General features: G+C 36.0%; 1 protein-coding gene across 3 annotated transcripts in view; it reads right to left on the bottom strand.

The window, feature by feature from the left end:
- Itpr2 (inositol 1,4,5-trisphosphate receptor type 2) overlaps positions 1-13,926 on the bottom strand; it is a 462,398-nt gene that overhangs the window by 217,424 nt on the left and 231,048 nt on the right. For all 3 annotated transcript variants that reach the window (XM_047550877.1, XM_047550878.1, XM_047550879.1), the window contains 2 exons: positions 8,121-8,249; positions 6,688-6,808 (listed from right to left, as the gene is read on the bottom strand). In XM_047550877.1, coding sequence (XP_047406833.1) covers positions 6,688-6,808; positions 8,121-8,249 — 250 coding nt within the window. The remainder of the gene's footprint in view (positions 1-6,687; positions 6,809-8,120; positions 8,250-13,926) is intronic.

Consider the following 13,926-nt stretch of genomic DNA (forward strand, 5'->3'; position numbering starts at 1 on the left):
TAAATAAGTGAAAACTTTAAGCTATTATAACCTATTCAGATTTAATTTTTTTAAATAATAACAGTGTTTTTTTAAAAAAATAATCACAGGAGTGTTTTATGTCAAACTCTTAATCAACTACAAGACCCATTGAAATAAATAGGCTTGCTTAATAGACACTGAATTTCTCAAAGGGTTAATATTTTTTACGTGTTCAAATTTTCGGGGAACATTGGCTTGAAGATTTCTGTTCATTATTTAAACCATTTGTTAAAGATATTTTATAGAATTTCAATTTGGAAAATAGATTGTGTCACCAACAAAGAATCCAACATTAATCCCCCAAATCATTTGAAGATTATGAAGCACATGGAACAAAATTCTTTTTAAATAGAATAACATGTTGGTAATTCTTGGATGCTTTTTCACAAAGTACTTCTACCATGTGCAGCTGTGTTATATATGAATGAGTAAACTGAGGAACAGGAACTGACCAAGCACACTTAAAAATTCACATGACCTTAATATTTGTCAAATCTCAGTGAACATCATGTGCGCATGTATTGCAGAGGTCTCCATCCCTACTGGCTCCCATCACCAGTTTTAATTTATGATTGAGGGTGGAAAATGATAAAAATGTCCCTACCTTACAATATATTGAGGACCTGCATGTAATGACTGCCTGGGTGTTTGCATTTATTATCATTTAAGAATTTGTTTCTCCTTACCAATTTCAAATTCTATATGACTCAAAAAAAAAGTGTAACAATGGAGATAAATATCAATAATCTCTACAGATACACATCATTCATACGCATCTTTAAAAGTTTGGAAAATTTTATGAGAAAAACCTAACATGATACACATGGTAAATACATGGTTGTGCCTACAATTTTAAAAGCATATGATGTTTTATGAGAAAATAATGAAAAAAACTATGTATTTGTTTCAAGTACAGCTTAATTTACTATCTTGATCTCTACTGTATATCTTACAAGTGGAAAACAGGTAACATGTTCATTCAAACTGGTTTGTGATAGAGCATCACAAATGCCTGCTAGCATGCCAGTCCAAAAGGGGTTCAGATCCTGGGTCTGTCCTTGCCTTCCTGTATGACCTTGAGCAAGCAGTCTACCTTTGCTCATCTCATTCCCTGATCTGTAAAATGGAGCTAAGAATTATGTCCACGTCATAGCATTTACCAGACTGTCCAACACTGATCAAGTACTGGCAGCACTCAGCAAAGCAAGTGCTACATTTATGATTTTTTTTTTTTTTTGCTGATTTTTCACTACCTTTTGTCTTCAACGTACAAATGAGGAAGAAAATGAAGTATTCCAATAATGATAGATGAGTTGAGCCAATGTACTTAAGAGCACTTTACAAATCATAAAGTGTTATGTAAATGTAACTATAATTGATATTTGCATTTGCAGAAATGTGTTTACCAATTTGTAAATGCATGAAAATTTGCTTTATATACACAAAGTATTCTCTTGATTTTGTCATGTTTGAATATGTAGACTTCGTTCTCTTTAATACTATAAATTCATACCTATTTCAATCATGTTAAATTGCACTGCCTAAATATATTTTTAAAGAGTTGCTGAAATGCAAAACTGACCATGTCTGAGTCGTAAAACTTCAGACAGATCCATATACAGTAGTAAGCAAAGTTTATAGAAGGCCACTGTTTTGGACTGAGCTCCTGCACTGGGTCTCAGCAAACAAGTAATCAGAATGGAATCATTCATGCTAGCTCCCACATAATCAAACTAAATTCCAAAACGGGTCAGTCTCCCAAGAAATATGGGAGATCACAGTAACCAATTAAATGGGGCCCTGTTTAACTTTAAGGAAAGTAACATTGAAACAAACAACCAATCTGCTTTTTGTTCCCTGTTTCTGCTTTCCTCAGCACTTTACTGTCTATAAAGCCCCAATCTACTCAGCTGATTGGGAAAATCTATTCTAATATAGAATGATATGTTGCTTGATTCTAGAATCACACGAAAAAATCAAGTGAATCTTTAAACTAAATTTGTCCTAATTTCACCAGCAAACCAAATCATCATGATTCTAGTTTATATCCTAGAACTTCCACAAAATAGGACTTATGGAGCAACAGGATACAGCATAAACTGCATACTCAGAGAAACCTGGATTTCAAACCCAAGTCAAATACTTATTAATTGGGCAAGTTAATTAACTTTATGAGCCTAAATTCCATAACCTGCAAAATACCTAGCCCACGGATTATTGTCAATCAACAAACACTTATTACCTACTTAGCACTAGAATCTTGTAGGACCCAGTGATGAAAAGAAAGCAAAGTCCCTGCTCTCTAGTCTTCATTCTAATAAAGGAAGCAGAAAACAAACAAACAAGAAGAATCTTTCAAATAGTGAAACATATTAGGAGGAAAATAAAATCATATAATATGATAAAGGATAGGAAGAAGCTGAGACACTGAATGTGGATTGTTCTGGGACACTTCACTGAGCACTTAGCTTTGGATCTGAGACCTGATCGGCAAGAGGAAATGGGAAATCATCAAGTTGCAAGCTGGGGAAGAGAATTCGAACAGAAGGAAGAACACATGCAAATGCCCTGAGGTAAGAAAAGGCCAGGGTGTGTAGAGCAGAGATGGAGGCAGGGGTGGTGAAGAAAGGTAGGACTGCATGAAGTTCGGACAAGGGACCTTGTAAGCCATGGTAAGGAACACAAATTTCCAAACCAGCAGGAAGTTTTAAGTAGGTGGATGATATGATCTGATTTACATTTCAACAAAAGGGAAGAATCAGAGCACTAATTGCAAAACAGTTATTTTTTTAAAATAGGGCTGAAATTCACTTCCTGCAGTTGCTGCATGTTGGTTATGACCCTATGTGTAGGAACCCGTTAAAGGTACAGGTGTTTAAGGATAATTATCATGTTCCCCCTCATAGTCCCCTTCCTTGTCCACATAGCTTAAATGTTTTCAATCACTAGTCAAATGATTTTTAAATCCCTTTCCTACAATGACTGTCCACATCTGACTGCATTTCATTTTGGTCCTACACTTCTCCATGATTGGTATCCTACAGCAACCAAAAAACATGGGGTCTCCCTATCACAGCACAAAATTTGACTTTCACCCTCATCCTAGATCACAGTTTCTATGAATGTCTCTTGACAGCTGCTTCATAGTTATTGTTCCTTAAAATCTAATCAAGAAGAAAAGATTTGTTCTTAATATGACATCGGCTGGGATAAAATGAAAAGCACAAAAAATGGTGTAAGTGGTCAAATGGGGGAGAATTCATTTATGGGGGTCAAGAATGGCTTTTATGGAAGAATTCAAACCAAAAAAAAAAAAAAACAAACAAACAAAATTGAGTCATGGAAAAGATGCTGAGAGGTGACAGTGGCAATGGTGGAAATGGAAGGAAGAGAAAGAGTTGCAGCATGAGCAACAGACGGCACGTAGACTTCAGTGTGCTGTCACAAAGGCCTATGGGGACCACTGCACAAGGAGAACAGAAAGGGAAGGCAGACCATGATGTAGAGGCCATGCAGGGTCCATTGGGGAGTCAGCCCAGGTTAAAGGAAGGGTGCAGCTGAAGTGGGGGACTCTGCTCAGGGGCTTTCGGTTCAGAAAGATTATTCTGATAGCAGATTCATAAAGTAAGGAAAGAAGGGAAAACATTAGTTCAAAAATAAAGTAATGAGGGGCTAAGCAAACCCTCCATAGAATGAATGAAAGAGGAGGATGCATGCAGAGGAAGAACAGAATTTCCAGAGCCCGGCAACTCTGCTGATGGACAGGATCAACTAGGAAGAGGAAGAAAACATGTCTCCTCACAAGATGAAACAGGTTTTCATACCAAAACATCACTCTTCAAGCCCATCTTGATTACAGGTTTAGACATCATTATCTTTTAAATTTCTTATCACACCTGTTTTTATAGCATACAGAAAGGAACTAAGTTTTTTTCTCTTACATCCTAAGATTGTGGCCAGTATAGGAAATGATAGAAAGTGAATCTTACAACTTAGAAATAAATTATATATTTGGATTAATATAGTTTCAGTGACTATTTTAAACCCCCCCAAACTCTGCTATCCTGCTATGCAAGAACTGATCTGATTACAGTATACCCACCACTGAGGTCGGCAAGCTCAGCATGGAGTCCCATTTGCAGCGAAATTCCTGTCTGGATTCTTAAGTGCCCTGAATGGCATGCTCTCTATGCTCTGTGTGAACTGACCTGCATTCCCCCAGTGCATGTGATGAACAGTGAGGGAGGAGGAGGAGAAAGGGGAAGACAGGAAGAGAAAGGAGGAAGGTGAGAAAACAGGGAAAGACTGCCTTAAAATGAAAAGAATACTAATTGGCAGATAAGGTGATGTATTCCTATGCAAAAATCAACATCATCATATTTTATCTTTTAGTGGTTAATATGTATCCTAATGAATGTGGTCCAAATGAAAATGCCTTTACTGTCCAGCTCCATGGCACATGCCTATAATCCCAGTAGATCAGGAGGCTAGGGCAGGAGGAGGATGAAGTTCAAAGCCAGCCTCAGCAAAAGTGAGGCACTAAGTAACTCAGTGAGACCCTGTCTCTAAATAAAATATAAAATAGGGCTGGGGAGGTGGCTCAGGGGTTGAGTGCCCCTGAGTTCAATCCCTGGTAACCCCCCACCCAAAAAAAAGAAAGAAAGAAAGAAAAAGAAAAGAAAAGCCTTTACTTCTATTTTATTATAACTTGAAAGATACTATTAAGAACTCAGAAATTATATGAATGTGTAAACAAGAGAACCACATTCCCCTATCACTCCACCACTCAGAGACAACCAGAGTTAATATTTTATTTATATGACCCTATAGATACTTTGTACATCTTTTTATAATAAAAATTAGGTGCTCTTTTTTATTTTTGATATAATACAATTGCAGTTTCCTCTTCTTCTTTTCCCTTTTTTTTCTGAACATTCAGTCATAAAAACTTTAGAGGAGCAGAGCAGGAAAAAAAAAAAAAAAAGGTCTGAAAAGGAGCTGTGGTGACCCAGAGCCCTGGAGCCCAAGAAAAAGTGGAAGGTCTGTAAGGAAGGGCTGCGTGCTGAGGACGACCAGTGAGTCGGGAGGGTGTCCACCCGGGGGAGTCCTGGCTCAGGGAGTTATAAGTGAAGAGGGTATGCATGTGAAGGAGTGACCCAGGGCAGAGACCAGAGACCCAGCAAGGCGAAGAAGACAGCACCACACAGCAGAAGCATGGCCTGGACTTTGGAGCCAAAAGATGGCGAGGAGGAGTGCACCTCCACAGGAGGGTGTCGGAGGTCAAGCTCAGGACAGCTTCCCTGTGGGGCATCTGGGCCTATGTGGGCTCTGTGTGCAAAGGAGGGTTCCAAGTGTGGAAGCACTGGAGTTATTCGCTTCTTTCAAGAGAACTGGCATCTTTATCAACTGAATTTTCCAATCCAGAAATTGTGCATCTTTCCATTTATAAAAACTTTTATACCCCTCAATGTAATATTTAATTTTATTTGTTTGTATTTCTTAAGTTTACTATTAAGTATTTAATATTTTCATTGCTATTATGAATATCTTTTTCACATAATATGTTTTTGGTATGCAGAAAATTCATTAAGTATAATACTTATCTGTAATTAATTATCTTAGTGAATTATATTACTAGTCTATTAGTACTAGTAATTCTCAACTGATCTTCCTTGGTTATAATTGTTTTTTAATTTATTCACTTGGTTATAATTGTTTTTTAATTTATTCACATTAAAATTGGTGCTGTCCTTAAATTTTGTTAATATCCAATTGCTTAGGTCAGATTGCAGATGGGGGAAAGACTTTAAAATGATCATTAATTAAGTCATTTTCACAAGACGTGAAAATGCATACATATGATAACCCTGGCCAAGTTACACAATCTAGATAATGCTATTTTCTTAACTGTAAAATGTAAATAATCAAAGATCCTATCTAAACTTTCTATCTAAATGAGAGAGTGCATGTACATCACTTAGCTTTGCACATGACAAGGGCCCAGGAAATGTTAACAGGAACGATGACAATGACAATGAAACTGAACAAACTGCCCTTCCCAACGCTGGTAGAACCACCAGAGAAAGAACAAGCCTTTTTCTTTTTTCATTTCAGCCAAGTCAGTATTTCTCCTTCCTCCTCCCCCCACCCTTCCTTAACTCCCCCCACACATATGTATCTGTAAGAAACCCTTCTAATCTTATGATCCCCTTGCCTCCCACTTCACTTGTAATTTCTGAAGCTTTCAATGTCTAATAGGTCCTCAAAAAATACCTAACAGATTTCAAACAAAATTAGAACACTAAAAAACACTCAGGAAATCCTACTGCCATATGAAGGTCTTATTATGTCAGTTTCTTAATACACAAGACAATTCTACAATGAAATGTGAGATCACAATTAACCAACACCATGTCTTTAAAATTTTATTGAGTTACACTTTAAGCATTGAATACAATATTACATTTAAATTTAGAAATAAAAATATATTCCCCCTCAAAAAGCCTGTGATGTTCAGAGTCATTGGCTGATCATTACACTTCACCTTTACAGAAACCACACCTGTTTTCTTATTAAGTTGGAAACCTGCTTCTACTGCCTATGGGCCAAAAGTTCAGTTTCATCACGAGGTATATAACTAAGTCAAACTGAACACCATGAACTTACCCACTTCTGCCAAAGTTCTGATGCAGGATTCCACTGAGGCTTTCTGTGCGGGGTTTGGCCAGGTGCAATTATAAATTCTGAAGGCAGATTGTAGCAGCTGAATAAAAACTGGCTGGTGTGTCTAAACACAGAAAGAAAGTAAGCCACTAATGTGCCTGATGTGGGATCTATGCATTATCAGAAAGGTTCATCAAAATAAAATGCAATACATTTTTTCAACTTTCAGGTTATATAATATATACCTCATTCAGCCAACATTATTCTATACCCTCTTCATGATCTGCACTGTGCCAGACACTACAGAAAATAAATCGTTTTAACTATATTCTTAATCAGAAAATATGCCACTTCTCAAAGCCAATGACATGAATTTAAGTAATTTTTTAAAAATCCCTTGTTTATTCCCAAGTACAAATACAACAGGTGTTTCTGGTTTGGGGGTTGGTTTGGTTTCTTTTTTTTTTTTTTTAAAGAGTTACAATAAGAATCTTTATTTAGGTTTGATCAGTATAGGTAAGATATACTGGAGTCACAGAGTAATGTGCATTAACAGGATACAACAGTTCATAAAAATTGAGTTAACTATGCACACAAATATCTTAAAAATTCAGTCACCTAAAGAGAAAATGCATAAAAGTATAGTGGAAAAAACTGTATCTAACACTGGAAACTACTTAGGATTCCATCGGCAAGTCCAACTTTTAGTGATAAAAATCTACGGTACTGGGCAACCTTAGCAGTCATAAACCCACATCTACTCTAACAAGTCTGAATGGTGTAGAAGTATATAACAGCATGAGGAAGAATGCCCTTACACAGCACTGGTTCTAGAGACACAGATTTATACAGACATCATTGTGTTATACTTTAAGGAAAGGTTTCCATCTACAACTTCACATTAACTCATATAAAAATAACTTGACCCTACACAAAATGTCCTTTTAGCAACAAAGTAATTAACTGTTACAGTTTCCAAAGTGTTGGTCTACTTACAGAGTAAGGAAAAATAATATGACCGGAAGATGGGATGTCTTTATTTAAAATGAAGTTTGATAGATTCAGAAAGAGGCATAATTTGAGAGAATCCTTTTCAGAAATGTAGGAAACAGCCAGGTAGAGTGGCCCATGCCTGTAATCCCAGTGGCCTGGGAGGCTGAGGCAGGAGGATTGCAAGCCTCAGCAATTTAGTGAGGCCCCAAGCAACTCAGCAAGACCCTGGCTCTAAATAAAAAATAAGAAGGACTAGGGATGCGGCTCAGTGTTTAAGTGCCCCTGGGTTCAATCCCTGGTACAAAAATAAATAAATAAATAAAAGAAAGAAAGGAAAGAAAAAAAAGAAATGTAGAAAACAACTTCTGGGCCAGATTGTAGATTTTTCCTACTCCAAGAATATAAATTCCTTGTAACAACGCTTCTGCCCTTGGTTCAGTTACCTGGAGGCTGGTACTGTTGTCTGAGAAAGGAGAGCTGAAGAAGCCGCTCACAATGCTCATGACTGACTCTGTAACGCACTTCTCCAGGAAGATGTCCGCGTGCTTCCTGTCTGTGGTGCTGTTGCAGACCTGGAGAGAAGAGCAAAACAACTCCATATGCTTCATCCCATCTTTGCATCATTACTCAACACAGGAATCTTCTAAACAATTGTCCTGAAATAGCTCTCCATAATAATTTTTATGCTTTTAAAGTTGCTTTGAAAAGAAATATTTCTGCCCCTAACCCATTAAAATTATATCATTTTACAATAGCTTCTCCTTCAAATTAGACTCCTTTCAGCCAGGGATCAGAATTCCTTCAGAGTCCCAGCTCCTTATTCTTGATTTGCTTCTCCACTCTCTTGCACACCAACCTTTCCCTTGGTCCCCAAGCTTGGTTCTTCTAGAAACCACTTTCCCTCCCACTCAACATGAGGAAGTCAAAGAGGAAATAGACATGAGTATAAGAAAGGAGTAGATGTAATTAATGATGGTGTGCCTCTGCACCCATTTTGCTTTAAAATACCTGGCCCAAACTGGAGAGAGCAAAGAAACTATCTGGACAGAGGCAGAAAAGTCAGAGGAAATAAATCAACACCCCTTTCAACAACTATGACTTTCTCACCTAGAGATAATCTGGGAGGCATGGAAGTATATTTCTGTATGCGTTCTTCTCAGAGTAGGCTAAGCAAGAAGGCACAAAACTAGAGCTAGAGACAGATCAAAAAAAAAAAAAAAAGACAGTCCTGCTTCCTGCTCTGTTCTTTACATCTGATTAAATGAGGCACAAACTGGCCATTTCACCAAACTATAAATTTCAAAGTGTGTCAGGGTAGACAAATTACAAATGCTAAGATGTGTGATTTAAAACAAAACAAAACAAAACAAATGAAAAGCACACAGGAAACATGGAGATAAAAAGGAGGAGGAGGAGAACAGAGGGTGTGAGAAGAGACTGAAAAACAGAGAGGGAAATAAAATTTAAATGTTGACAAATTGTAGTGGGTAAATATGGTGGCCATATGTTCCAGATGTTCTTAGGCAATCCAAATTTTTATGTTAATTTTTGTCTTTTCAATAAGGTGCTTAAGTAAAAGAATAAGTAAATGTAATTTCATTTGATATTGCTTTAAAACTTTTCACACAAATTCATAAAAGAGAAAAATTCCTTTCTCATACCATGTGTTCCAGTGTTTTTAGTTTAGAAAACAGAAGTGCTAAAGCCAGCATTTGCTGGATGAGGGAGAAGAAAAAAAAAAGTTTGCATGTATAAGCTACTTTCCATCTCATTTTTTAGTCATCTATTAAATGGCATATATCTTTGTTTTTATAACTAAAAGGTTTTCAGTATAATAAACATCATAGGGTTATAGTAGGAAAGAGTATAATTAAAGAAAATAAATTATGGCAAGTTATGTAATCTAGCTATTTTTCCAGCATATAACATAGTGTCTGGCAAATACAAGATGTTCAATACAGTAGTCCCCCCTTATCCACAGGGATATAGTCTAAGACCCCTGGTGGATGTTTGAAATCATGGATTGTACCAAACCCCATTTTTTTTTCTTATACATGTATATCTATAATAAAGTTTAATTCACAAATTAGGTATAGTAAGAGATTAACAACATAATAAAGTAGACCAATTATAACAATATACTGGAATGAAAATTATGTGAATGTTCTCTCTCTCTCTCTCCTCTCTCTCCCCCCCTTCCTTCCTCCCTCCCTGAATCTTGTCCTATTTTACTTCCATCTTTTCACTTAAAGGAAATACTTTACAACTTCTCTTTGACATATCTGAATTGCCAGCATCACTACTCTTGCGTGTTGGGGTTGTGATTGAGTAAAATGAGCATTATTTGAACACAAGCACTGCAATACTGTTACAGGTGATCTAATAACCATGTCTACTAAGTGACTAGCAGGCAGGTAGTATATACACCATGGATAAGCTGGACAAAGGGATGATTTGCATTCTGAGTCAGAGGGCATGGGATGACACAGGACGTGCGAGATTTCATCAATTTACTCAGAACAGAATACAATATTAAAACTTATTAATTGTTTGTTTCTGGAATTTTCCATTTAATGTTTTCGAATTTTTGTCACCCTCGGAGAACTGAAACTGCAAAAAGTGAAACTGTGTATAAGAGAGGACTACTTGTAAATGTTTGTGGAATGAATCAATCAACTAAATTTTGTATTTTTTGTTTTTTTTATTAATTTTGACCTAGGCTATCTTTGTAGGTCATTCTATCCTAGGATTAACATTTAATGTGGTCTCAGAACTAATACAAAATTGATTTTCCCTAAATGGACATGAATTAGGATTTAGTTTCTATTGGTATCTATCTAGGACTGGCTTTTACATTGAACTTTTCTGATATGGAGGATAAAACTGTCTTAATGTCAACTATGTAGCAGACCAAGTCTGGTACAACCAACAAAAGTGACCTTCTCCACCCTGATGCACCACGCAATCTCGTATGGCTCTCTGGAGTCATCATAGTATCACACTGCATGACTTGCAACTGGAAATTTGCCAAAGCACCACCCAGAAACTTCCTTTTCAGTCAATAGATTAATAAAAGTTATCTATTCCTAAATAAAAGTCTTAATTCAGAATCTTGAATAATGAAAACTCTTTATGTTTACAAAATGGTGTGAAACCTATTCCTCTTTCCAAGGTATTTTTTTCCACCCCATCTGAATGGCATCCCACACTGTAATATGAATAGCTAAGAAATGTAGGAAGCTACTTTTCTTATTAAAATCTTTAAGAAGTTTTCAGGGGAAAAGAAACTAATAAATAGTGTAATATTTCCTTATCCTGTCTTTTACTTATTTTTATTACCTCTTTACAACAAAGATCAGAAATAAAATTAAGTCACATTAAATTATCTTTTATGTGTTTTACATATATATTTTTTAAGTTTCAATCTGCTTTCATGTATTAATGACATAACATCATTTCCTATAAAACATTTCTATGTACTGTCATTACCTAAAAACTTGTTTTAAAAGGCTATATTTATTTCATCATTTGAATGCATTATCATGCTTTAATCTATTTTTGGAATGGGTTGAGATACACATTACCAAAAATTACAAATCATTTTCTTAGTTATTTCCTTCTTGTTAGTCTTTTATGTGATTTCTTTTATTTATTTATTTATTTTTATTTATTTATCACAAAGAATTATGTAAGATTACCAATTTTACTTTCACATTTTTTGATATATTTCACCCAAGAAGGAGGCAGATGAGGGTAAGTAGACAGTTTTATACTACTTGCTGGGATGATCCTTTAAACAAATTTACAGTGCTATCAACAATCACGGATACAGAGGATGTCCCTGCATTACCAACGCTAGCTCTTGTTTTCAGGTTCTGGTTGGGTTTCATTCCCGCAGGGCACTGTCAGGAGATCACAGAACGAAAGAGAAAAAGGTCAGGTACCTATTCCACCTCTGCTTCCATCTCCACCTCCCTCTCCCTGCTGAGGCTTCAGTGTTCGGGGACCCACCTCCCACTGGAGCCCAGTTTGCCTGACAGGAATACTGTGCTGCCCGCTACCCCGACAGGTCCCCAGGCAACACCTGCTTTGTCATATTCCCAGTTCCTGGTGCTCTCCTCTCCCTTCCTGGTTCCTTCAGCCCTACCCACACCTCTTAGAGCACGCCATTTGTTTCCTACTGGAAGGACTGCAATACCTACATATTCTAATAATTGTTTTGTCAATTTAATGATACCTAAAAGTTATTTCATTTTGTATTTTGTACGTTGTTTAACAAGGCTGGGTACTTTTATGTCATCATTTCTATTTTCTGTCCTGTACAAGCAATTTAAGTCCTCTAAACCACTTTCCAACAACCTGGATAATGACTCTACATTATATATCAGTTTAATATACCTTTTATAAGCTCTTTTCAGATTGTGCATTCTGACTCAGAATATTTACATTCTTCTGTTTCATTGTGTAAACTAATTTTTAACATCCAGGCACTACTCCTTATTTTGATTACAACTATTTATTTAATACAAAGAAGACAAACCTCTTTCTGCAAAAGAAAATATAGTCTGTATATTTTTATTCTAGTTTTTAACTCTTTATCTGGATTTTGTTGCTGTAGATACCTAACTTACAGATACTGATTAATTTTTTTTCATACTGAAACTCACCTGTCTTCCGAATATTTATTCAATAGTAATTTCTTGCCGCCTCCTTAGGTTGCTTGAGGATTTTCCTACAGTGTGTCACTAATTACTTAAATCTCTCCCTAAATTTTTTATATACACTAAGGATTTTTTAAATATTTTAATCCAACTTCATAAAAATGAAGGATTATCAGTTTGTAATGTGCTTTCCAGTTTAAAAAAAAAGTGTCCACCATTCATAGCTTTTCCAGGAAAAAAAAAATTCACCTTTTGAAATATTTGTCCTTTTTTATTTCCAGATGAATTTTACTGTATATTTGTCAAATTTTATGACGTATCCTAGCTTCTTAAACTTTTAAATTAAAGCCAAACACTGGATTAGGAAATCAAATATCTGACCAAACAAAATAAAGTCCCTATTCTGTTAGAGCCCGTATTTCAATCAAGAAAGGCACGCCTAGAGCCTGAGTTGTGGCTCAGTGGTAGAGTGCTTACCTCACATATGTGAGGCACTGGATTCGATTCTCAGCACCACAAATAAATGAATAAAATAAAGGTCCATCAACAACTAAAAAAAATAAATTTAAAAAAAGATTTAAAAAAAAAGAAAAGAAAGGCACACCATAGACAAACTAATAAATATAGAACATGTGAAGTGGTAAAAATCAAGAAAATAATAGACTACAGAGAAAATAAAGGGGAGGCAAGTGGTATAGAGAATGCGACAGGAGGAGTGGTTATGTCAAAGATTACTATTTATTTAAATTTCTTGCATAACATCTCATTTTAATGAAGAACTGAAAGAGGAAGCAGCCATGGAGGTTTCTGGGAGAAAAGCAATTAATAAACTGTCTCCACTATTAGAATATACATGCCCGGATGCCAGGAACTGATCTGTCTTGCTTACCACTATACACGCAGCACTTAGCACTTCTGCACTTAATAGGTATTCTAAAATCATTTGTTGAATAATTTTATTAAGTGAAGTTTCCAGACACAACTATGTCTGAATTTCTCCCCTAACATATAAGATATCCCTTCTCTCTTCTGCTCTAAAAATGACTGCTACCCTCCCAAAGATGATAGGCTATGCTAATAAATTAACAGATACTAGAGCAGCACTGTCCAATAGAACTGTCTGCAATGATGGAAATCTGCGTCTATGATGCCCAATTTAGAAGCCCTTAGATACAGGTGCTTACTGAACTCTTGAAATGTGGCTGGTGCAACTGAGGAACTGACTTTTTAAACTGAGTTAATTGATTCTGATTAAAATTTAACTTGAGAAAACCATGCGTGGTAAGTGGCTATTATGCAGGGCAGGAATGCTCTAGAGCCAGTAGCACACCTTTGATCACAGAGAATATAAATCCAAAGGATCATTTTATTATTCCTCAAGCAGAACAAAATGTTCTTCTAAATATCTGAGGCAATATCTCATATTTTAATTTGCATTCCTTTGCTTGTGAGGCCAAAACTTCCCCAAGTGTTTTCTTTCTATATCTCCTCTGTATGTGAATCACCTGCTCATATACCAAGTTGGTTCTTAGATTCTAAATTTGTTTCAGAAAAAAAATATTTTTTCTGGATATGTATTAATCATGGG

Source organism: Sciurus carolinensis, chromosome 4, assembly GCF_902686445.1.
Source record: "Sciurus carolinensis chromosome 4, mSciCar1.2, whole genome shotgun sequence".
NCBI classification, from domain to species: domain Eukaryota; kingdom Metazoa; phylum Chordata; class Mammalia; order Rodentia; family Sciuridae; genus Sciurus; species Sciurus carolinensis.